Source organism: Aythya fuligula, chromosome 22, assembly GCF_009819795.1.
Source record: "Aythya fuligula isolate bAytFul2 chromosome 22, bAytFul2.pri, whole genome shotgun sequence".
Lineage (NCBI taxonomy): Eukaryota > Metazoa > Chordata > Aves > Anseriformes > Anatidae > Aythya > Aythya fuligula.
Window position 1 is genome coordinate 7550695 of NC_045580.1, and position 24306 is coordinate 7575000.

General features: G+C 45.8%; 1 protein-coding gene across 2 annotated transcripts; it reads left to right on the forward strand.

Annotated features, from left to right (window-relative positions):
• The first annotated feature begins 334 nt into the window (after nt 1–334).
• On the forward strand, nt 335–22369 carry ALG9 (ALG9 alpha-1,2-mannosyltransferase). 2 transcript variants are annotated; one of them, XM_032201933.1, is made up of 15 exons: nt 335–462; nt 1010–1148; nt 1345–1479; nt 2263–2333; nt 3233–3321; nt 4273–4408; nt 4781–4868; nt 5010–5115; nt 11668–11790; nt 13457–13611; nt 15434–15563; nt 16300–16447; nt 16757–16886; nt 19712–19842; nt 22117–22369. In XM_032201933.1, the coding sequence occupies exons 1-15, from the start codon at nt 350–352 to the stop codon at nt 22238–22240; spliced, it is 1818 nt and encodes a 605-aa protein (XP_032057824.1). In that variant the 5' UTR covers nt 335–349; the 3' UTR covers nt 22241–22369. The 2 variants fall into 2 exon arrangements, with proteins under 2 accessions (XP_032057824.1, XP_032057825.1); XM_032201934.1 differs by lacking the exon at nt 335–462 and adding an exon at nt 544–676.
• The last annotated feature ends 1937 nt before the right edge of the window (nt 22370–24306 follow it).

Consider the following 24306-nt stretch of genomic DNA (forward strand, 5'->3'; position numbering starts at 1 on the left):
ATGTGCTCCTCTGCACTGCAGGCATGGGGCTGAGGGGAGCAGCCTCACCTCGAGGGGTGCAACTACCACAGGCAGCTGCAAGGGGCTGAGGGGACAGGGCAGGGTCTGAGGGCACAGGGCAGGGTCTGAGGGGACACGGCGGGGCTGAGGGGACATGACAGGGGCTGAGGGGACATGACAGGGGCTGAGGGGACACAGCGGCGGGCGGAGTTCCCCCGGCTGCCCGCGCAGGCGGCGTGAGGCGGTGCCGGGCCGTGCCCGCACCCGGCATGGCGGCCGGCGGCTTCGGCGCCGCTCCCATCTCGTCCGCTGGAGGCAGGGAGCGGGCTGCCGCCTGCCCGCACTCGGCATGGCGGTCAAGGGGGCCCGGCAGCGGCCGAGGGCAGGAGGAGGAGGAGGAGGAGGAGGAGGCGGCGGCGAGGCGGGCCGGCCGCGCTCGGAGGCGGAGGAGGCTCGGCTGGAGTAGGCGGCAGGGCGGCGGAGGGGGAGCGGGATCCGGCTGAAGAGGAGCGGCGGCCGCCGGGGGGCTGCGAGCCGGGCTGGGCTGTGCCGCTTCTGGGGGTTTCCCTCAGCGTCCCCGCTCCTCCCGGCCAGGGGCAGAAGCCTCTGGCTGTGGGGTTTTGCTCCGGCGTGGTGGTGGTGGGGTGCTGGGAGTCCCCGGGATGGTGGTCGTGAGGTGCTGGGGGTCCCCTGAGGAGGGCAGAGGGTGCGAGAGGCTCCCCGGCGTGCACGGTGTGAGGGGAGAGGGGCTGCTTGAGGTGATAAGGTCCAAGAGGGTGATTTGGAAGTGTTGCCCTAGAGATGTGGTCAGGCAGTGTGGGGGATTCAAAAATAAAATTATTTCTTGGCCCCTTGGATGGCAGTCAGTGACTTTCTGCATGCAGGTTCTTGTCAGTTCTTTGCTTGCTGTCGCATAACTAGCCTTGATATTGCTAATGAGTTGTCTTGGTGCGTATTTATATTCTTTCTACTAAGTTGTCTTGCTGCATATTTGTATTCTTTGTGCTAGACCACCTGGGAGCAAAGCAGGACAAGTGTGGGCCCCTGAAGGATCAACGGCATTCAAGTGTCTCATCTCCGCCAGGTTCTGTGCAGCTCTCCTGAGCAACATCTCAGACTGCGATGAGACGTTCAACTACTGGGAACCAGTAAGTAGCTCTGTGTCCTTGGAGGCACTTGAGAACTTGTAGGTTGTCTGCAGAAATGCAGATTTTCTTAAAACCTTTTGCTAATCGGTGTTTTTCAAGGAGAAACATACTTAAGAATTCATAAGTGGGAAATGCAAAACTGTCTGCTGCGTGATGCACTTCATATATAACTAATATATGTTAATCTCCATTTCAGACACACTACCTCGTTTATGGGAAGGGGTTTCAGACATGGGAATACTCTCCAGCCTATGCCATCCGCTCCTATGCTTACCTGTGGCTCCATGCCTTACCAGCGCTGTTCCATGCTAGAGTTCTACAAACAAATAAGGTAAATCAGATGTGTCAAAACTGCTTTTTTGATTATTTTTTTTAAAGTGCCTTTAGTTTGAATAAAACAGCTGCTTTGTTTGTTGTCAGAGTTACGAAATGATAAGTCTACCAGTGCTGACATCCCTGTAAGGATTTGCAAGGGTTTGTGAGCTAACTCAAGAAGAACCAAGGAAGAGTGACTGGGAAATTTCAGGGAAGCTGTCAGGCTTTGATTTGATTGAGAAGCTGTCCCAGAAGGGTTAGTGGTTTCTTGGCATTTTGAGTGTACCTGGCAGCCACAGGCTGCCAGTTTTACTCTGGCACTTTAGAAGGCCCTCTTGTTTTCTACCCCAGATATCAGTAGCTGTTTAGATTTTTTTTTTTTTTTTGTTCAATAGACTGTAAGAGAAAAATTAAGATTTTGCAAGCTGTATTGCAAACAGCTCACAGGAATACTTTTTAAAAAAAAAAAAAAGGCACCAAGTACACATTCTGCCATACTTTACATGTTTTTACGTGTTTCTGCATAACATGAAACAAAGGAGGAGTAGTTCTGATCAGTCTAGTGGACTGTGTTATCTTTCTTTGCTGTAAAGGACTTTAGGGTTAGAGGGTAGGCCCTGAGCTGCTGGAGCTTCAGCCATCCCTTGGTGCAGGATCTGGGCCTGTAAGAGCAGCCTCATTCACTGCTGCCAGAGTTGCTCCATGCTGTTCTGAAATTTTGCAACTTGGTCTCTCTTGTTAGCAGTAGGTGCATAAGCTTCATTGCAAATCTTGTTCTGATTTTGGGTACATCTCCTAGGTTCTTATCTTCTATTTCCTCCGATGCTTCCTGGCGTTCCTGAGCTGTGTTTGTGAGCTCTACTTCTATAAGTGAGTATTAGAAGCTGTCTACTGTGAATGCTCTTCAACAATGTTAGTAGCATATCCAGTTGTTACCACAGGAAATATACCCTGAAGCTGGTGTGCAAATGTGTCTGAGTTAATTGGGTTGCTTCACAGTGAAACTTCAAGATATACGTTCTCAAAGGAACTTAATGAAATATTGGTGAGAATTCTACTGTCGGGACACAATTATATTCTTGGATCTGCCACCCACATCTCTTTAGCATTTTGTTGATTACACTTTTTTTTTTTTTTTTTTTTTTTTAATGATACCAGCAAGCAGAGTGGGAGTGTAAACTGAGCTTTGCTGCAGGAGACTGGTGCTGCGCTTGCTTATCGCAGTGAATTTTAGTGGAATGTATTAATTGTTGCTCTCTGTAAAGTATGTTCAAGCTCCTGCTTTAGTGGCTGTCAACGCCACTGGCTGATACAATTACCTTGACTAATCTGGGCTTTTACTTTTGCCTTCTGCCTCTTCCTTTGTGGCTTTCAAACTGTTACAGTGCCTGACTTTTTGTTGGCAACGGACTAGTTTTAAGAGTGTGAGCTGGGGCTTTTTGCACAGTGGGGTTTTGTGATGGGTATGAATCTTAGACTGAGAAGATCTAAAGCAGCACAGACTCTCTGTCTTCTTGAAATTTGTGCAACTAACACTGGGAGAAGCCAAGTCTGTTCTGGAGTTTTGCACTAGTGTGGCTTAGGAGGATCCTAAGTCTGCCTCTGGCTTTACATTTGAGGTTGCTTTTGGCAGCTGAGTAAAGAGAATTGCTCAGCTTAAAGCTCTTGAGATGCTCTCTGGATTGCTTCTGGCTCTGCCTGCATTGGGTACTATTATTTCACATGCTGAGGTTCTTTCAGTAGTTTCTAATTCTCTTTTCTTTCCTTAGGGCTGTGTGCAAGAAGTTTGGGCTACATGTGAGTCGGCTGATGCTGGCCTTCTTAGTTCTCAGCACAGGGATGTTCTGCTCATCTGCAGGTGGGTCTGCTGCGGCAATGACCTTGTCCATAGAAGCCAAAGACAGCTGCAGAGAAGAAAATCTGCAGCACCAAAATATCTCTGGCAATCAGCACCCTGTGCTGGAGAGCTTGTTGCATTCTCTTGCAGGTGTTTCTCATGGCAGGTGTAATGACAAAGCATTGATTCAAGTGATGTTCCTTGCATCACCCTAACAATTTCCAGGGCATGTTTATTTCTGTTCTCTACAGTCTTTGTGCTGTGGGCCATGCTTTTTAAACAGGATGTTGGCTGGCCTACCTTGAATGTTTATTTGATGGAAGCAGACATGGTCCTCTTGTATTTTGGCATTGTCATCTGCCTTTCTGTCCTATTCCCTGACTGGTACCCTTATGCCAAGCCAACCACTGTAAGGCTGATAAAACACTTGCTGTGGGTATTTAGTGTGAAGACAGGTTTTGAGGAAAGGTTTTCTGCGTTGTGTGCATTACAGAAACTTAAATAGAAATATCACAGGTTGAGTGCTGATATTTCATATTTTGTCCTTTTTTGCTTATGCTGAATGGAGAAAGGATTTTTCTTTAATTGTTCTCACAAGGCAATAGGCCTCTTCATACTTAACTAACTTCTCACCAGTCTGTACCCAGTTGTTTTTTGTTTTCCTAGGAGATTATAGAGGGTAGAGCAAGTGTTGCAAGTGGCTGTTTACCTGCAACCGTGGATGCTGTCAACTGGTTACCACTGCTGGGTGCTGTGGGGGAAAGAGGCCTTGGTACCTAAAGGGATTATTTCTGGCCTTGGCAGAACAGTAACAAGAACTTTCATTTTCTGTTTTCACTGACAAGAGAATTGGCAATATAGCAGCCCACCTCCAATGGGATGGGTGAGAGGATTAGCCTTATTTTGGCCTTTGCAGTTCTCTAGCTGTGGGACAGCTGTGCTAAGAAGCCATTTTTTTTCTTTGTGTTGCAGCCTTCCTCCCCAGCAGTTTCTGCATGTACACCACAGTGATTGCCATGACTGGCTGGTACATGGACAAGACCTCTGTGGCAGTGATGGGCATAGCTGCTGGAGCCCTTGTGGGCTGGCCCTTCAGCGCAGCGCTTGGGTAAGGGGAGGAAGGCTCAGGAACTTTGTACTTTGCCAAATGTGCTATGTTGCTTGCCTGTTTGGGGAAAATGTAGGGGCTGGAGAGAAAGAGGAGGAAACTAGCAGGGGCTGAGCAGCCAGCATAGTCCAGGATCAGTGTGACAGGCTTCCACAGCCTGATTTCTTTGCTTTTGAAAAGCTTAGCTTCGGAAGATTTTCATGTTCTAATACACTGAAGATAAGATCTGAGTTGGATGTTGGGAATGTGGAGTAGTAGCAGACCCCAGCACAGTGATGGTTTGCTTCCAGCTAATGCCTCATTTGCTCTGGGGCAGAAAATCCTGCAGTGGGGAAGGAATAGTCTCTGGCTGATACTTGGTCTCTCTTTCAGGCTTCCTATTGCCTTTGACTTGCTAATACTGAAGCAGAGGTGGAAAAGCTTCTTAAACTGGTGTGTGGTGTCGTTGATCCTGTTTTTGGTAAGTCCCTGTAAAAGCACAAAGGGGTGGATTGGGCTTGCAATAGAAGGAGCAAGTTCCATTAACAAAATCACATAGAGCTGTTGGGCAGTCCAGCCAAAAGCGGTTGGCACTCTACAAATAATAGCTGCTTTCTTTCAGGTGCCCCTGGTAGTTGTGGACAGCTATTACTATGGAAAACTGGTAGTTGCACCCCTCAACATTGTTTTATACAATGTCTTCACCTCTCACGGACCTGATCTCTACGGTGAGTTGAAGATAAGATGAGGAAGTTGACAGTTTTCTTGCTGCTGTCAGGGCATGGTGACCCTTGAGGTTTTGATCTCTGATCCTTTCTTTGATGTATTCCAAATCAGACATCCTGCAAGCTCCAAGGGGATGCAGTTCCAGCTTTTTGCCACAGGATGTCTGTCTCGAGCTGGAAATTGGCAGGGCCCTCATATTTTCTTCTGTCTGCTTCCCCATGCTGTGGTTTAAGCAGCTTTTGTTCACTTGGAAGTTCTGTAAACTATCACGAGACATATCCGCTGTGATATGGGGTTGTTGAGACCTGTCAGTAGCAAACTTGTCTGGATGTAATGCGAGTGCAGTGGGAGCATGTGGTCTGTGTGTGCACGTGTTTGGGTCAGCTTTAATCTGGTTCTTGGCTGGTGTTGTTCCTCACAGATGGGCCCCAGAACTCTGAGCAGCTAGCAGCAGTGCAGAACCTATAGTTTCTTCTCGTGCACGTCAGGTCTCTACAGACTTCCTGCTTCCATGCTGTGGCTTAAGTCACCTTGCTTATTTGGCAGTGTGTGGCCTGGGGTTGGCTGGAAGGCAGGATCTGAGGTTACCATAAAGGCATCTTCCAGACTGCAGAGAAGGAAGAAAGGTTAATTACTACACCTGCTGCTGTTCTGGCAGTCACGCTGGAGGCAGGGCCAACTTGACTCATGCAGACAACACTTGAGCTCCCCATTTCTTTTGGATGAACGAATTGAGGAGAAAACAATCTTTCTGAAGACTGATAAATTAGTGACAAGTAGTGATAATAACACTTTGGCTCTCCTTGCTGTCTTCTTTCTATAAGCTTTTTTTTGTTTTTTTTTTTTTCTTCATAAGCAATGTAAGAATTATCTCTGCTTCCCAGAGGAAGAGCTGAATACAGAGCAAGGAAACTGCCTTACTTCTGAAGGGGGACAGTGGGAAAGGCAGGATTAACATTTCATTTTATGTAGTTTTATGGAAGCAAAAAGTGAGAAGAAATGCAGAAAAGTTTCAGACAACCTGTATTTATAGAAATTATTGCCATGGGAAATAACTAAGCTGGTGACTTCAGTAGGATCCCAAAAGGAATTAGAAATAATTTATGGATGTCAAGAGGAATCCAAGTTGTCATCAGTGATACCTAATTAGCAGGCAAATCATCTGCCTTTCAGGGGTTCCTGGGGACTGGCCATTTGGGATGCTGGGTGAGTTACAAGGTCTGAACCTTGATGGCAAGGCTGTGGTGCTTGTTTGGGAGCTACTGCTGCGCTGGGTTGTTCTTGTTCATGTTCTTGATGTCTCCTAGATATGAGAAGTAGCAGAGCGTTATGTTTCTAGGCTTCAGAGGGCTGGTGGTGACCTCAGGGAGCTTAGGGTGCAAGGTCTATAAATAGACCGTTTCTATAAATACATCAACACAAAAAGGAGGACTAAGGAGAATCTCCATCCTTTACTGGATGCGGGGGGAAACTTAGTTACAAGAGATGAGGAAAAGGCGGAGGTGCTCAATGCCTTCTTTGCCTCAGTCTTTAGCGGCAATACCGGATGTTCTCTGGATACCCAGTACCCTGAGCTGGTGGAAGGGGATGGGGAGCAGGATGTGGCCCTCATTATCCATGAAGAACTGGTTGGTGACCTACTACGGCACTTAGATGTGCACAAGTCGATGGGGCCAGATGGCATCCACCCAAGGGTACTGAGGGAACTGGCAGAGGAGCTGGCCAAGCCACTGTCCATCATTTATCAACAGTCCTGGCTATCGGGGGAGGTCCCAATCGACTGGCGGCTAGCAAACGTGACGCCCATCTACAAGAAGGGCCGGAGGGCTGACCCAGGAAACTACAGGCCTGTCAGTTTGACCTCAGTGCCAGGAAAGCTCATGGAGCAGATCCTCCTGAGAGTCATCATGCAGCACTTGAAGGGGAAGCAGGCGATCAGGCCCAGTCAGCATGGCTTTATGAAAGGCAGGTCATGCCTGACGAACCTGATCTCCTTCTATGACAGAGTGACGCGCTGGGTGGATGAGGGAAAGGCTGTGGATGTGGTCTACCTTGACTTCAGCAAGGCTTTTGACACCGTCTCCCACAGCATTCTCCTCAAGAAACTGGCTGCTCTTGGCTTGGACTGGCGCACGCTTCGTTGGGTTAGAAACTGGCTGGATAGCCGGGCCCAAAGAGTCGTGGTGAATGGAGCCAAGTCCAGTTGGAGGCCAGTCACTAGTGGCGTCCCCCAGGGCTCGGTGCTGGGGCCGGTCCTCTTTAATATCTTCATCGATGATCTGGACGAGGGCATCGAGTGCACCCTCAGTAAGTTCGCAGATGACACCAAGTTAGGTGCGTGTGTCGATCTGCTTGAGGGTAGGAAAGCTCTGCAGGAGGATCTGGATAGGCTGCACCGATGGGCTGAGGTCAACTGCATGAAGTTTAACAAGGCCAAGTGCCGGGTCCTGCACCTGGGGCGCAATAACCCCAAGCAGAGCTACAGGCTGGGAGAGGAATGGTTGGAAAGCTGCCAGGCAGAGAAGGACCTGGGAGTGATGGTGGACAGTCGGCTGAATATGAGCCAGCAGTGTGCTCAGGTGGCCAAGAAGGCCAACGGCATCCTGGCTTGTATTAGGAACAGCGTGACCAGCAGGGCTAGGGAGGTGATCGTCCCCCTGTACTCAGCTCTGGTGAGGCCGCACCTCGAGTACTGTGTTCAGTTTTGGGCCCCTCGCTACAAGAAGGACATCGAGGTGCTTGAGCGGGTGCAGAGAAGGGCGACGAAGCTGGTGAGGGGCCTGGAGAACAAGTCCTACGAGGAGCGGCTGAGGGAGCTGGGCTTGTTCAGCCTGGAGAAAAGGAGGCTCAGGGGCGACCTTATCGCTCTTTTTAGGTACCTCAAGGGAGGCTGTAGCGAGGTGGGGGTTGGCCTGTTCTCCCACGTGCCTGGTGACAGGACGAGGGGGAATGGGTTTAAGTTGAGCCAGGGGAGTTTTAGGTTAGATGTTAGGAAGAACTTCTTCACTGAAAGGGTTGTGAGGCATTGGAACAGGCTGCCCAGGGAAGTGGTGGAGTCACCATCCTTGGAAGTCTTCAAAAGACGTTTAGATGTAGAGCTTAGGGATATGGTTTAGTGGAGGGCTGTTAGCGTTAGGTTGGAGGTTGGACTCGATGACCTTGAGGTCTCTTCCAACCTAGAAAATTCTGTGATTCTGTGATTCTGTGATTCTGTCTCTGTGATGTCTGTCATGTTTTTTCAGCCCCATAAAGGTATTCGGGGAGGAATTGAGCCGTGGTTAGTGGTGAGGCTTTCTGGCAGTGCCCCACAGGCCGTATTTGGTGCTTCATTTGAAGGGCTGTTTTGGGTGATGCTGAGTGGTGATTTGTTCCTTGTGCTATGGCACAACATGACAACAGATGCTTTGCCATGGTCCTTCATCTCTTCAGGAAGGCTCTAAAGTCTGTTGCTGTGAATTTTCTGTAATGGAAACTCCAGGTTCTGTTTCTGATGGGTTTTGGCATGGGCTCATGCCTGACCTTTTCCACACTGGTGCATGAATTGTTTCCAGCAGCCTCCAGGGACCAATCTATTCTGAAGTGTTTTATTCATAGTGACATTCATATAACATCCTTGGGCTAGAAAAAGAGCCTGCTTGAACCTGCTCTTTAATGCGGTGTGGCCAGGACAACAGTGTGTGTTTGGGGAGCTTCAAAACACTTGGGGAAAATAACACTGCGAGGGGAGATGAAAGGCTGGCCAGTGCCTTTTGGCTTTGGAACAGGGATTTCCCAACTTTCACATGATTGGAGCAAAAGCTGCTGCAGGTTGCAGAATACTCAACCTATATCATCTTCAGTGTAAGCACCACAGTTTTTATTTTTATTTTTTTATTTATTTTTATTTTTGTGGTTTGCATGCAGACTGGAGTCCTGAAGAAAAGGCTTTTGGAATGTGTACTTTCTGGATTAATACAGTCTACGCAATAAAATTTTCCCTGGGATGGTTATTAGGTTTCTACAGCCAAGGAAAAGTAGCTGCTAAGCATATATCTCTGTCTGATTCTGAGGCTTTGGGGTATTTTTGTGTGCCTGTGTCTCAAAAACACTCAATTCACAGCAAAGGTTTTCCTCCAGTTCCTGAGATCAGAGCCTGGGCTCTGACTTGCCTTGTGATTGCACTCGGGGAAGTTTTGTTCAGCTCAGGTGAAATGTGCTGGAGCTGTTAATGTGACACCTTGCTCTGTTGAGTCCTGGTTCTTAAACAGAAGGAAAATAAATGAAATGCTGAAAGGAGACTGTTAGTTATGCTAGGGCTGAATCAGTCTTGCTTAGAATGAGGGCTGTGACTCGTGATCAAAGTATTGTGGTTTAATTTCTGCTTAACAGCTGAGCTACAATGCCGGGCTGTATGTAGGCTTTTAGCCTGTGACAGACACAAGGTGAGGGCCACCTTAGCTGGAGCCCAGTCCGTAACACCCCTGCTTTGTCCTGAAGCAGCCTCACCATTGCCGGGATGAAGCTGGAGCATGGCAGTGTGTTAAGCTCTAGCAACTTCTCTGTAGTTTGATATCCAGAAGTGCTCCTGAAGCCTGGGACAGAGCATGAAGTTCAGAACAGTTTCTGGCTCAGTGTCTGACACTGCTTCCAGTTGTTTTCCTCATGGAATGGTAGTACTTTGAGCTGTGGCTAGGGCAGGGTCTCCTGAATGGCTTCATCAGCATCTCCTGCAGCCCACGTCTGCTCAGCTCTGGCATGTGGGGTGCTTACAGGAAGCTAAATCTTCTGCCATGGTCTGAAGGTGATGCTGTGGAAGCATCAATCTATTCCTTGAAGATTTGGGACTTGGCTGTGCTGGGCAGCTTACCCGTAGCCTAAAAATGCTGGTGGGTAACAGTTCACATCAGTTTAAGAGAGCTTCTTTCTCATGATGAAATCTTCTGTGATAAAGCAGCCACAGCTTGTAGTGGGAGTAAGGAAGCAGACTGTGGTATCCACTTATAGCACGTTTGTTTTTATAGGGAGAGACCTTGTTGCTCTAAAGAACTTTTAACTAGTGTGGCCTAATCATTGTTAACCCTTCTGGAAGTCCTTAGAAACCTGTTGTGCTGCCTCAGAAGAGAATCTGGAGGTGGCAGGGTTGAGGAAATAAAACCAAGCCCTCTTCATACACGCTTGTAGGTGTCCACTGGAAGATGTACAGCGTGATACCCCACTGCCTCAGGATTTCCCTCTACAGACATCCTGCTCAGCAGCCCTGATTTCAGAGGAGGGAAACATGCTGCAGTTCGTGCCCATTGCTTGATCTTTTAGTCTCCTGTATCCCGTATGCAGACTTCTAGACTGAGGATTGTACTCCTGTGGGACTTGAAAGAATTAGGCAGGTGGAGGGAGAAAGAAGGTGTTTTTTTTTTTTTTTTTTTTTGTTCCCTTAAGGACCCTTATTTCCCAAAACCTGAACCTGTAATTGCAGTTTGCTTTCAGTGCTAACAATGAAATGTTTTGTACATAAGCATCAGTTGCTTGGACTTTGCTGTAGTAACTCCAGCTTCATGTTCCTGATGTTACTAGTGCAGCTTCCAATCATGTTTAACTGTAGGAGCTGCAGAGGTTTTGGGTTTTCCTTGCTGCTTTTCAGTTGTCTGATTAATTTCAACATGGACCCTTTTCAAGTGGCTCTGATTGCAGGAAATTGCTGTGGCATGTGACACATGTCACAACAGTGCAGTGATTAAAGCCCCGCATGTCATTTACTGACTGATTGAGCTAATTGCGCTGAGAAAGTGGCAAACGTGCAGAGAGGAACTGGCGTTCCTTATTGTTTGGGATTTTAAACACCAGGAATTAAAAGTCAAATAAATGACAGCTGGAGTGGAATTCATCAGTTTGCATCCTTCGAAGCTTGCAACCAGTACCCAAGTATGTGATCTTAGGAGGTGGAGTTGGCTTGCTCCTGTTAAAACGTATTGAAGCAGGGAAATTTGAAGTGGTGTTGACACTAAGGAGGTACCAAAACCTGGCGGCTGGATGAATGGTAGTGGCAGAGTCTTTGGGGTGAAATGTGAGTGTGAGCTCTTCTGCCATTTTCTGTTTCTGCTCCCACAGAGTGTACATCGCCACTTCAGAATGACAATTATCTCTTGTTAACATTAGGTGGCTTTGCGTTGTATCTGTTGCTTCTCTGCAACTAGAATGAATTTGGAGGAGAATTTCCTGGCTTTAGGGGTTACAGCCTCTTCTTTCTGCGGAGGCTCTTAATGCGAGGGTGAGTTCTGTGTTGCAGAACTGGTTGCTGGACAAGGCTGACTGTTAGAGTTGCCTTTGATACATGAGCAGCAGATGTAAAGTTTACTGTGACCCAATAAAAAAAAAAGGAGAGAAAAATAATTTCAGAAAAGAGAACAATCTTCTGTCCATGCCCTTTCCATTCTGTGGTTTCAGTATGTTTGCAGTGGGGAGAATTGATGTCTGCTGCTGCTTCTGTCTGTGTTGGGCAGAGAAGGAATGAAGCTGCTGTGACATCCAGATCTCAAACATCCTTATGTTCGAAAACTTTTTCTTTTTTTTCCCTTCAGGTACCGAACCCTGGTCCTTCTATTTCATCAATGGCTTTCTGAATTTCAACGTGGCATTTATTTTGGCGCTGCTTGTGCTACCGCTGACTTATCTGATGGAGTGCCTGCTTCAGAAATTTCATGGTGAGTGCAGGATAGCTGTGAGAGCTGAGCACAGAGAGCCCAGATTGTAAACCTTGTTAGTAAAGGCAGAGCTTGTCTGCCAAAGAGCAGCTTGCCCTTATTGGAAGTGAAACTAGGCTCAGGGGAAGTTTTGGGAATAATAGCGCAGTTCCTAGAGCTCATTACTCAGCTCAGTATTAACCACACAGTGGAATTACTGTGTAGAAAGAAGAGGCAGTGAGATATATCTACTGTGCTGTCTGCAAAAGGGCAGGAATGTGCCTTTTTCCTTTAAGGGCGATTCCTGTGTTTCCTGTCTTCACCTGAAGAAGAACATTATGTTGTCAAGGCTAAACTGTCCACACACAGAGTGAGCTTAACAAGTTGTACAGTGTATGTAACCTTCAGCCAGAAATACCAATGCATTAGCAGTAGCCCTGTCAGAGCTCTAAGGTGAGGAGGAACCACGTACCCATGGCTGTTTCCATCTCACCTGCAGCAGGAAATGGCAGCCTTGCTGCCAGCTTCCACTGTTACTTTTTTTATCTCACTGCCAGGACGTTTACTGCAATAACTGGGAGAACAGGGCTGGTTTTAGGCTTTTTCATTGCTGGGGCTGAGCCTGCACAAATGCATTCTCTGGTCTGTGCTGCTGCCAACGTAGGGCTTGAACCTGGGCTCTTCTGTGCTCTGCAACTTGCAGAACTGAGTCCTCTGTACGGAGGGTAGAGAAAGGAGGAGCTAGAATATTCCCTGCTTCATTATGGGGCTTTCTCCTAAGTAAAGTGACCTCAGTTTGAGTACGTGATGTCTGGCAAGTGACTGTAAAGAAGATGTGTTGAAAGTGTGGATGTACCTTTGCTGTTTGCCAAAGGAAGATTCATTAAGTGTCAGCTGCACCCGCCGGATTCATCAGGCCAGTCAGGGCTCTACTCTGGGTTTTACTGAGTACAAGAAACAATAATATCATAAGCCTTGCTGAAAACGGATGTTAACAGGTATTTGCTATCTGTCTTTTGGATATGACTGACATACTGTCAGAAACCAGTAAAAGCTCAGCAGGAGATGCTGTAAATGCAAGATTTCCAGCTGTTCACTTGGGGTTCTTGTTCTTAACAGCAGGAGCCACTCTGCTGAGTGCCTTGCTCTTATTGTCTGCGAAATGCTGTTAGCTCAATTGTTTAACTCTTCTGTGGGGAGTAGCATGGGGGCAGAAAAGGGATTGAAAATTGTCAGGTGCTGTGGAACCCTCCTCAGCGTGACTAAAATTCAGGGTAATTGTTGTTATTTTTGAATCGGTTATTTCCTGTGTTGAGCAGAAGGTGCCTGAGTGATCTCTCGTGCTGTTATTTTTGTAATGAAGCAAGGAAGGTTGTGGAAACGCCAGTTGCCAAAAAAAACATTTGCAAGCAAGGGATAGATCCAGAGGCGAGTCTTCCTAATCTGGGTTGTGCAGCACGCTACGCAGTGGGAAATCCAGAACTTCCCACTGCCTGTTTAGATGGGCCAGTTCTGGATGGATTTGGTCATTTTGGATTCAGCAGCCTGATCATTATTCTCTGTCTTTTAAAATCTGTTGAGTTGTGAATGTGAGAAGTGATAATGCACCTGGTGGGTGTGTGTAAGAGCAGGAGTAGGATAAACTTCTGATTACATTGCTGCTCTGCTGAGTGTGTGTTTCTTTCAGTTCAGAATCTGGGCCGTCCCTACTGGCTGACGCTAGCTCCTATGTACATCTGGATCGGCATCTTCTTCAGTCAGCCCCACAAAGAGGAGAGGTTTCTCTTTCCCATCTATCCCCTCATATGTCTCTGCAGCGCTGTAGCTCTGTCTGCTCTTCAGGTAAGTTTGTGGATTGAGAGGTTTAGTACTTTCAGTGAGCTCATACCTTTAGGAAGCTGCTGGCTCGATTCTTTAACGTCGCTTCCCAAAGCTGTAAATTGATGTAACAGCAAAAATATTTGGGACTTCCTTCCCCGAGCATCATACGGAATGAGCTAATCCAATAAGCTTGGCCTTCAGTCCAGACTTCTTAATAACCTGTCTGGACTATTAAAATCATTGTCTGGGATTATATTAAGTGGTAAGCAGTCGAGAATATTTCCTTAACTAATTATTTTGTGGTGAGTTTGAATTCTGCCATCCTCCGTGGGAGGAACTCTTGTGATGTTGCAGCACCAACGCAACATCTGAGGGATGTCACAAGGATTAGTAACTTGGTTATAGCATCGTGGCTTCTTCGTCTGCTGTTAAACAAGATTTAAGGGATGGGAATTTGAGTGTGTATAGGAAATGTTTGTGTTTTATTTTTTGTATCCTAGTAGGAATCTTCACTGATTTGAAGAAGTATTCTTGTTTAGGCATCAGGAAATTATTTGGGGCATTTGAAGAGCCAAAAGTAAAAACCAATCTCAAAGCTTCATAGAGTAAAGCATTCCGAATTGATGTAAACCTTCCCAAAACTCAAAATTACGTCTCTACTCTGTGAAAGAGGCACAAGAATGCAGTCACTTGTCCCTGCTGGAGCCCACTGCAGCTGTTCTGCCATGACCCGTCTGTCCTGCTATGCCCCACTGCTGGCTGTTCCTGTCCTGAGCTCCCTGCTGGTGTCCCCTGCATCCCTCAGGCACTCTCACCCCGCCCCAGCTAGTTGCAGCTCTGGCTTTTGATTTCCCAGCATTGTTGATGCTTTGCAGAGCTAGGCTGGAACACCCAGATGAGTTTCAGCCCTTGTGTTTGTTTAAGGATTGAGCTTCATAATGTCAGTGGTTTTGTCTTTGGCTGAGAATTACTGTGTGCTGTCAAAAGATTGATTGGAGGGCAACAGCTTAGGACATCTGTCAAACATGGCTTTAGGAAACTCTAGTGTGTATTTCTGTAATTCATATTCTGACATTTTGTCCAGTATTCAGTATCTAGCTGAGAATTTAATTGAAATTCCTCTAATAGTGCAAGCTTGTCAGAGAATCCACTGGGGAAAAAAAAAAAAAAAAAAGAAAAAAACATGTGGATTTGGCTATTGTGAGAAAAATACAAACAAGGCAAGGGGAGCAGAAACCAGGTTAGGACATGAAGTGAATGACAATTCCTGCAGAAAGGCAGAACGGGGGAAGGGACCGAGCCAAGTGCTTAGTGCAGTTCCTCCTAGCTCTTCCTAGGAAGGCTTTTACATTAGAAAAACCTAAAGGGCTGTTTCAAAGCTGCCTGCGTTTAGGGGTGTCTGTAGGATGTGCTGTTATGTTCCTTTATCCACTCCAAAGCTGTAGTTTGTGTAGGTGGGGCATACTCCTTTACTTAGGAAGTCTGTCCACCGTTAAAAACGGGAACAGCCTGTGTAGGGAATCCTACAGGACGCTTCTGAAAGGGACTCTAGCTGTTGGTTCACCTGGGACCAGCCAAGGTGGGGCCCTGGCAGAGGGAAGGCACTTCACAGCTTGACTAGAGGCCGTCCTAGGGCAGAGAGCTGAAAAGATTAAGAGATATGAGATGTGACTGAACCACGTGGCTTTCTGTGTAATTTTGCGGGTCTGAATGAAAAAATGAAGTCCCAGACCAAAGAACTGGTGGGAGATGCATACGCTGCTTTAACGTCCGTATGAAAAACATGATTTTGATAAAATTTCAGAGTCTGAATAACTTTGTCGTCAATTTTTTCCTTTCTCAGAAGTGTTACCACTTCATATTCCAGCGCTACCGCCTGGAGCACTACACAGTCTCCTCCAACTGGTTGGCTCTGGGGACTGTTTTTCTCTTTGGCCTTTTGTCACTGTCACGCTCAGTTGCCTTATTCAGAGGTGGGTATTTTAGACTGCTTCTGCGGTTTCTTGGGCATCAGTCTTGGCAGGTCTTAAGGCCTGCCAGAGTTGTGCTGCTTTGACTGTACCAACACAGGAAAAATATGGCAATCTTGAGTATGTGGGTGTCATTATTGCAGGAAAAGGAATAAATACTAATGGTGTCACCATTAATGAATGTGTACGTGTGTGTATGTATGTATTACTAGAATTAATCAGTTAAAAATTTGTTGCTTTTCACCTTCAGCCAGTACAACTATAATGATGTAAAATGTGCACCTAGACTTGTATTTAGGCAGATACTTACAACTTGTAAATATATGATCCCACTTGAAACAAACATTTTCGCATGTAGAACTGTGAGAATTGGGTGCATTTCTCCTGAGTGGAGATGGATTAAGTATGGCTGTGATCCTTAAGTGCCTCCTTGGCTCACAGCCATGCAGCGAGCCTTCCCACCTCATCAAAGTTAGGTAGCAGCAGTGGTTTTTGCATGGTAGTAGCCACTGACAGTCAGGAGAGGAGAATGGGAATAAAGGTGTTATGGTACAAACACCTCTAGCATGTTGAGGAGCTTTAAAGTCCAGCTGCTCAGCTTAGACAAATTATTTTATTCATTGTTATCAATTTTTAAAGAAACAACAACATATATATATTTTTATTTATAGTCTTTCCAAATAAGTCATTAAAATTGTCTATTTCTTCGGACTTATTTACAAATTCCTGCCTTCTGTAGGCTACCATGGGCCTCTGGACCTGTACCCAGAATTTCACAGGATCGCTACTGACCCGAGCATTCACACTGTGCCAGAGGGGAGACCAGTTAACGTCTGCGTGGGAAAGGAATGGCACAGATTTCCAAGCAGCTTTCTCTTGCCAGAAAAGTAAGTTTTTTAATGTAAAAGATATGAGTTGCTGAGCTCCACAAGGAGGGGCACTTCACATAAGAAGGATTTATGGGAGTAACCTTCAAGACCTTGTATGTTTGTCACCAGCATATCCGCAACAAACGATGTACAAGTTTGGTGTCAGCAGATTGTTGGTCACAAAGTAAATTTGCAGTGTGACTGTCCTAGCAGTGCTGTCTGCCCTCAGGAATGAAATGTCCTGGGTTATGCTTTTGGTTTTCTCCATGCTAAGTGTTACTAGCTCCTGCAGTTTCCTGCCAGGCTTTCTGACGCTGTTCTCTGCAGTTGGCAGCTCCAGTTTATCCTGTCGGAGTTCAGGGGCCAATTACCAAAACCCTTTGCCAAGGGACCAATGGCCACACGGATCATTCCCACTGACATGAACGACCAGAACAAGGAAGAGCCATCTCGATACGTAAGGATGCCGTTCCTGTTTTCTTTCCCTTACCTTACCACTTATATTAATACAGTGCCTAGAATTGTGGTTGGATCTCTCCATTTTGTGTCCCATGTCAGTACCATTACAGAACAAAAACGGGCTCTCTACAGCACTTTGAAACTTCCCCATTTGTGTGAGTCTGGTTTCTGTTTGTGCTTTGTCTCCCTATTTTTCATTTGAAGAGGTTAAAAAAAACGAGTAAGAAGTAATATTTCCTAGTCACTGCAGTTTGGGGCTTGTTATAATGTTACTGTGATTACAGGAAACTGACCTGAATTAGTTTGAAATCCCCAGCAGAAGATGTTTGTCACTGAGCAGGGATCAACATTTCCTTAGTACTTTTATTTTAAAATACAGATATATTAATCATTTACAACAGAAGAGGAGGAACTTAATTTGGAAATCACAGAAACAATTGCAACAGTGCTTTTCATGGGAAGCCATTTGTGTATTACTGTCATGCATTACTGACTTGTTACAACTTTTTCTTGCTTTATCTAAACAAAAATGGCACGTGCATATGCGTGTTTTCCAAATTATTGTTAGCTAATTTCTCTGGAATTATTTAGCAGCTTAAATCTTAGTGGTGTGCTAAATACTAGGTATTTAGTTATCCTTCTCTTTTTTGCCTCAAGGGTGAATGAGGGGAACTGTCAGTATATGCATAGTCCTTTTTTCATCGTCTCCACAGCTGGAGAGCTGTGCTTTGTCCATCAGAGTCCAGGAAGCACTCGTGTACAGAGCATCGGGTCTCTGCTTTACCTGAGAGGGTGGATCCTAGCTGAAGACAATGGACGTGCACTTTTTTATTAATTTTTTCACATTTTTGGCTTGTTAAACATTCTACGAACACTTGTGATCTCCTCAAAGAAGCAGCTGGAAGGCAGCACTGTAAGACAGGAGCCAACTGTGTGGTAAAAGCCGAGACCAATGTGCTGAGTGAAAGCTCTCTTCCTTGGAGCTGTTATGTAGCTATGGAAGTGGGAAGGAGGCGTGTTCCCACCTGAGAGACGCTGTCTGCCGCAGTGCATTTCCTTTACGAAATCTTCAACTGTGGCGTATTTTTAGCACAGACAGCTGGCTGGCGCAGAGCCTGTGACTAACAGAACAAAATACGCTTTTGTTTCATGGCTGCTCCTTAATGTCACCCTCCAATTTTGCTATTTCTCATGCAAAAGAAAGGTCCAGGGACATGTGCAGAAATTGGCTACTTCATGTGAATTTTAAACAGTTTTAAAACTTTTGCTTCTGAGCTGGTAATACCAAGAAAACACGATCTTGCCTCAAGTTTTAAGCAGGTTTTAAGGACTGCAGGCATACGCACATTAAGAAAAAAAAAAAAATAATTAAGTAGGCACTAGAAAGAACCATCATAGCAAACAAATACAAACAGCATGAGTCTGTTGGCCCCTTAAAGGGGAGAAAATGGTTCAAAAGAATTGTCAGAGCCATGGACAGCTTAAAACCAATGAGTGTTTGCAGAAATGAGGCTGAACTCGGTGTTTCAGCTGTAAGCATCTATTACTGCCCTGCTTGAAAACTGAAGTAAATCGGAGTGTTTCTGTTGCTGTGGGACACTGGGGGGGAAAGTCATTTGACCTTCTTGTTTTTGCAATTCTTCCTGAATCATGTTGAACAGCACTGAGCTTGTACTTGTGCTACCGGGGAGGTGGACCTGTCTCTCAAACTGCTAAGGAAGAGTTTTATTTCTTACAAAGATGTACTGGGAACTGTGAAAGTCTGTCCTTTTTAATCAATGATTTGCAGGGGGTGAAGAATAATAGGCAAGAATAATAGGCAACATAGTTATTAAATTGCATTAGATCCAGCGTGGGAATTAGAATTCCGAGTTATTGTGGCAAAGTGGAGAAAGCAACTGAAAAAGATGCAATTCAGCATGAATGGTGCACTGCAGAAATAACCAGGTGTCCGCCTGTGGGATGAGGAGCAGCCTGCTATGCACAGGTCCTTCAGGAAAGGATGGAGGGCTATGATGAATCAGAAGCTGCTTCCGACCCAGTAAATACCCACGTGTTAGGGTATTTGCAGAGGATCTTGTGTGACTTGTGTTTTGCTGCTCGGTATGGAACATCATGAGCGTGCTGCCTCCCAGTTCGCAGTCAGGATGGATGTGACTAATGGAAGACATTTCAGAGCAGGCCCATGAGAATGATCCCCAGGGGTAGCAAGCATGACTATAGAAGGAAGAGTGAGTAAAAGAGGGCTGCCGAGCAGGCAAGCCGTTTTCAGATAACAGAGCTCAAGTATGTAAAAAGAATTAAAAAAAAAATAATAATAATTCCTTGTTCATAGTGTAAAACAAGTAGGAACAGGCACAAACTAAGAAAAGAAAAAATTCAGTTTAGACATCAGGAAAGCTTTCTAACAATAAAGATAGTCAAGTCTTCTGCCTTGGGACCTTGTGGAGTCAGCATTGTAAGAAGTTTTTAGAAGCTTTTTAGAGAACCACAAGGCAAAATACCAGCAGAATTGGTTCTACTGCCTCAAATTTCCCCCTGTGAGTTGACTGTTCTTTGGTAAGAGAGCTGGCAGTGGTACTTCATCACACAGGCAGCCCAGGACTTCCCTCCTATGACCAGAGCAGCAGTGATAGCTTTTATTCCTGCATAAGGGTTTTACTTGAAAACATTACAAATATATTACTATGTATCCTGCAAAAAGCTTTTTCCCTGTTGCTTGAAATATAAACCCCCTGTTACAGAAAAGGAACAGCTTGTGTAAATAGACACCTGCACCCAGAAGCCTACAGGAAATAAACAAGAATCTTTCTCTTTCTGCAGATTGACATTTCCAAATGCCACTACCTGGTGGACTTGGACACAGTGGCTGAAACCCCGAGGGAACCAAGGTATTCCTTGAACAAAGAAGAGTGGGTGACCATTGCCTACAAGCCATTCCTAGATGCTTCCAGGTATGTTTTACATGTTTGAGGAGTGAGAAAGGCTGGCAAATCTGTCAACTAATGTTTTTTGCAATTATTTGCTTACAACAGCTATACTCGGGGAGGAAAGACACATTGTCAAAAGCCAGCTTGAAATCCATTCTCCAGTAGAGGCAGCTTGCTGGTTACAAGGAACCTTTGTAAAACTTGTATGCTGAGCATTAATTACCTGGGTGGCCTTGGAGTGTTACGCAAGCTGGGAAGGGTGAGGATCAAGGATTATTTTTAAAGGACTCTTCACTATGCACTTCTTGCTGATGTAGTGAGTTTTGTTTGGCTTTTTAAAGGAATAAGGTGCAGGCAATCTCCTCCCAGCAGACCTGTGAGTCTGCTGTTGTTTCAGCCAAATTCGATAGGCAGGTGTAAGAGCTCGGTCTTTGAGACTGCCTTACAAGTTAAGCTGGCAGGCAGGAGGCAGACTTGGTGAGTGAAAAGCCATCGAGGTTTTTTGGCATCAGTGAATTCCTGTAAGGGTGCATTTAAAATTGGGTGCTATAAACAAGGTCGAGGCATCTTTTGCCAGCCATCCCTAACAGCATGACCGAGGGAAGTTTCAGAAAGGCTCTTTTTGGATTGCCAGCTTGGGAATCTTTCTGACATTATATTTTCAGTTCCTACTGGAAATTTGGCCTGTGGAAAAAAGTGAAGGTGAATGTGTGAGTAAGGGGCTCAGGTGGAGCCTGGTGCTCCTGGGGCTGTGGCTAGGACTCTCAGACCCTCCCTTTACCACAATTTCCCAGTTGGACCAAAACTCAGTGGTGGTATTTAGACACTTCACAAAGTGAAGCAATCGCCATTTCTATACCCTAAAGTACCAGATGAGTGGCAAAAAACTGGCTTACAGAGGATCCTGGATGTTGAAAGGAGGCAGACTTACAGGTAGAGGTGGGACTTGGGGATTTTTGGAATTTCACAGTTCCTGGGCCTCTCTGCAGGTAGACAGTACTTTCTGCCTCCGTTTCCCCTCTCCAGCATGGGACAGACACTGCTCCCTCTGTCCTTTTGTCTAAAAAGAACTTCAACAGAATAATGCCTGGTGCTTGTATTGCACCTCATGTAACAGGACCCTGGTACTAGGTGGTGCTGTGCCAGTGCAATGAGGTAGCACCAGGCTTCTCCTGGATGTTTTTTTACCCCAAGTTGCAGGAGATCAGGAGCTGCTTGTACTCAGATGCGTTGCAGTAAGGATGTCCTAGGACCCTGGGAGCCTCCTGGGAGGTGTAGTTCACGGGGGCAGTTCCTGCCATTGTTTTTTCGACTGCATTTTTTACAGAAATCCAGTGCTGCCTTACAATAAGCAGAAAAACCACAATTCATCTTTGTTCTGAAAGATTGACTTGAATTGCAAGTCCAGAACCTTGGCTGTGTGTATTACAGTGACAGGCGAGTATGTGCTGGATCTGCATCCCATCCCTGACCACTGGGAGTGCTGCAAATCAGATCTGAGTGCTGCTGCTGCTTTTCAAGCTCTATGTAGATGGAGTTAGCCGTGAGCTATTGAGCCTTAGCAGACATACCAACAAGTTGACCTCAAAGAGATAAGGAGATAAGCTTGAATGCAGAGGAAGGAAGACTCTGTCCAGCCATGATTTCAATACATTGCTAAAAAGTTTAAATCTTGCAGGGTTTGGTGTTGCTGATGGAGGAAATTGGATTGCTTTTCTTTTTCACGTTTAAGCTTGGCTTTTACTTGTAGCTTGCTTGGTAAAAGAATGCATGTGTTCAAAATGTACTCGACTAGCACAGCTCCAGCAATTACCAATCAAACATAAGGTCCTAATTAGATACAGCCATTAAGCCCTCCTGCTTGAGTACTCCATTGGCCCCGTTGTTGTGAAGTGCTGCGAAATGCCAGCTCCCAGCACGAGCAGGGCACAGGGCGAATGCTGGCAGCAAAATGCCTCGTAGGCTTTAAGGCAGTCTGTCCCCATTAATTCAATACCCTCAGCAGAAGATCAGCACAACAACACCTTCCTGACCTCTGTCCTCCTTGATCCCACTGGAGTGGGTAGTGGGCAGGCTGAAGAACGGTGGTGATTCCAGCTGGTGATTCTGTCACAAACCAGCTTCGGTCCCACCAGCGAGAAGAAAATGGGACTGGGCTCTGCACGCTTGTACCCTTGACATCCCTTGCATCCCTGACTCACCAACCCAGACCTTTTGCAAAGCCTCTTTTGTATCGGTTTGAACGTGTTGGCTAATGAGCACTTTAAGGATGATTTATTTTTTCCTTTCTGGTTTCAGGTCCTCAAAGCTGCTGCGTGCGTTCTACATTCCTCTCCTCTCAGAACGGTACACATGGCATGCAAACTACACTATCCTGAAATCCAGGAGGTCGAAGCAAACGAGGAAAAAAATGGGAGGCTAGGAGCACTCCTGTATAACAAAATAAAAAGCATGTGCTGACACTCTTGGACAGCTACAAAAGCATTCTTCAGTTCCTTTTCTGAAAGATTGTGCTTGTAAGATTTACTAATAAAGATTTACCATGAAGTGATTTGCTCTGCAAGCTTCCAGCTGTAAGCAGGGTTCCTCATCTTTCAGTGCTCAGTGTCAGGTCTCTGCTCTGCCTACACAGAACGGTTTAGAACCAGTCTGAAAATCCAGCAGCCACCTATGAACGTATTAGCTGTGCTGCTCCCTGTGTTGTTATCTGTTACACCAGAGAAGAGAAAAATGGAAAATAAAAGGACGGGCAGGATGAGGTTCTGCTCTGGGTTGCAATCTGGCATTGGGAAAATCCAGTTCTGCTCCCTCTGTGTCTCTAGTCCATGGCTGTTCAAGTACTGCTCTGCTCGCTTTCTCCTAGGGATTTTTTTCAGACAACAGATCTTTTTTTTTGGAACAAAAAGGAAGGAAGAAAACACTTGAAAGACACTTAACTGTGAAATGCACTGAGTCTTGAGGAATGAAGTAGTCTGTGCCATGGAGAAACAGTCTGAAGTTGCTCTGTCCAGGGGATCTTTTCAAGAAAAAACTTGTGCTTTTGGGGAAAAAAGCCACCACAAACTTCTGAATTGAGCTAATTGTCTGTTTTAGTGGGACTGGGATGTTTTTGTTATATTTGACAATATGCAACACAGTGTGTTTGTTTGTTATTTATCATTTTTTAAAGATACCTATGACATGCTTTTTAGGGATAGGGTTAGGGTCCTTAGGGTTAGGGTTAGGGTTAGGGTCCTTAGGGTTAGGGTTAGGGTCCTTAGGGTTAGGGTTAGGGTCCTTAGGGTTAGGGTTAGGGTCCTTAGGGTTAGGGTTAGGGTTGTTAGGGGTTAGGGTTAGGGTTAGGTTTGGTTAGGGTTAGGGTAGGGTTAGGGTTAGGGTTAGGTTTGGTTAGGGTTAGGGTAGGGTTAGGGTTAGGGTTAGGGATAATATTTGGTTAGGTTTAGGGTTAGGATTATGGTTCTGTTAGGGTTATGGTTAGGGTAAGGGTTAGGGTGAGGGTTAGGTTTAGAGTTAGTGTTTGGTTAGGGTTAGGGTTATGGTTCGGTTAGGGTTAGGGTTATGGTTCGGTTAGGGTTAGGGTTAGGATTCTCTTAGGGTTAGGGTTAGTGTTTCGTTAGGGTTAGGGTTATGGTTCTGTAAGGGTTAGGGTTAGGGTTAGGTTAGGGTTGCGGTTAGGGTTAGGGTTAGGGTTTGGGTTCTGTTAGGGTTAGGGTTAGGGTTAGATTTGTGTTAGGGTTAGGGTTAGGTTTAGGGTTAGGATTAGGGTTAGATTTGGATTAGGGTTAGATAAATAGGGTTAGATTTGTGTTAGGGTTAGGGTCCTTAGGGTTAGGGTTAGGGTTAGGGTTAGATCCGCCGTTAGGGTTAGGGGTTAGGTTTAGGGTTTGGGTTAGGGTTAGGGTTAGATCCGCCGTTAGGGTTAGGGTTAGGGTTAGGGTCCTTAGCGTTAGGGTTAGGGTTAGGGTTAGGGTTTGGGTTAGGGTTAGGGTTAGATCCGCCGTTAAGGTTAGGGTTAGGGGTTAGGGTTAGTGTTAGGGTTAGGTTTGGTTAGGGTTAGGGTTAGGGTAGGGTTAGGGTTAGGGTTAGGGATAATATTTGGTTAGTTTTAGGGTTAGGGTTATGGTTCTGTTAGGGTTATGGTTAGGGTTAAGGTTAGGGTTAGGGTAAGGGTTAGGATTAGAGTTAGGGTTAGGGTTAGGTTAGGGTAGGGTTAGGGTTAGGGTTAGGGTTACGGTTAGGGTTAGGGTTAGAGTTAGTGTTTGGTAAGGGTTATTTTTAGGGTTATGGTTCGGTTAGGGTTAAGGTTAGTATTCTCTTAGGATTAGGGTTAGGGTTCTGTTAGGGTTAGGGTTAGTGTTTGGTTAGGGTTAGGGTTAGGGTAATGGTTCTGTTAGGGTTAGGGTTAGGGTTAGGGATAGGGTTAGGGATAGGGTTCGGGTTCTCTTTGGGTTAGGGTTAGGGTTAGGTTTGGGGTTAGGGTTAGGGATA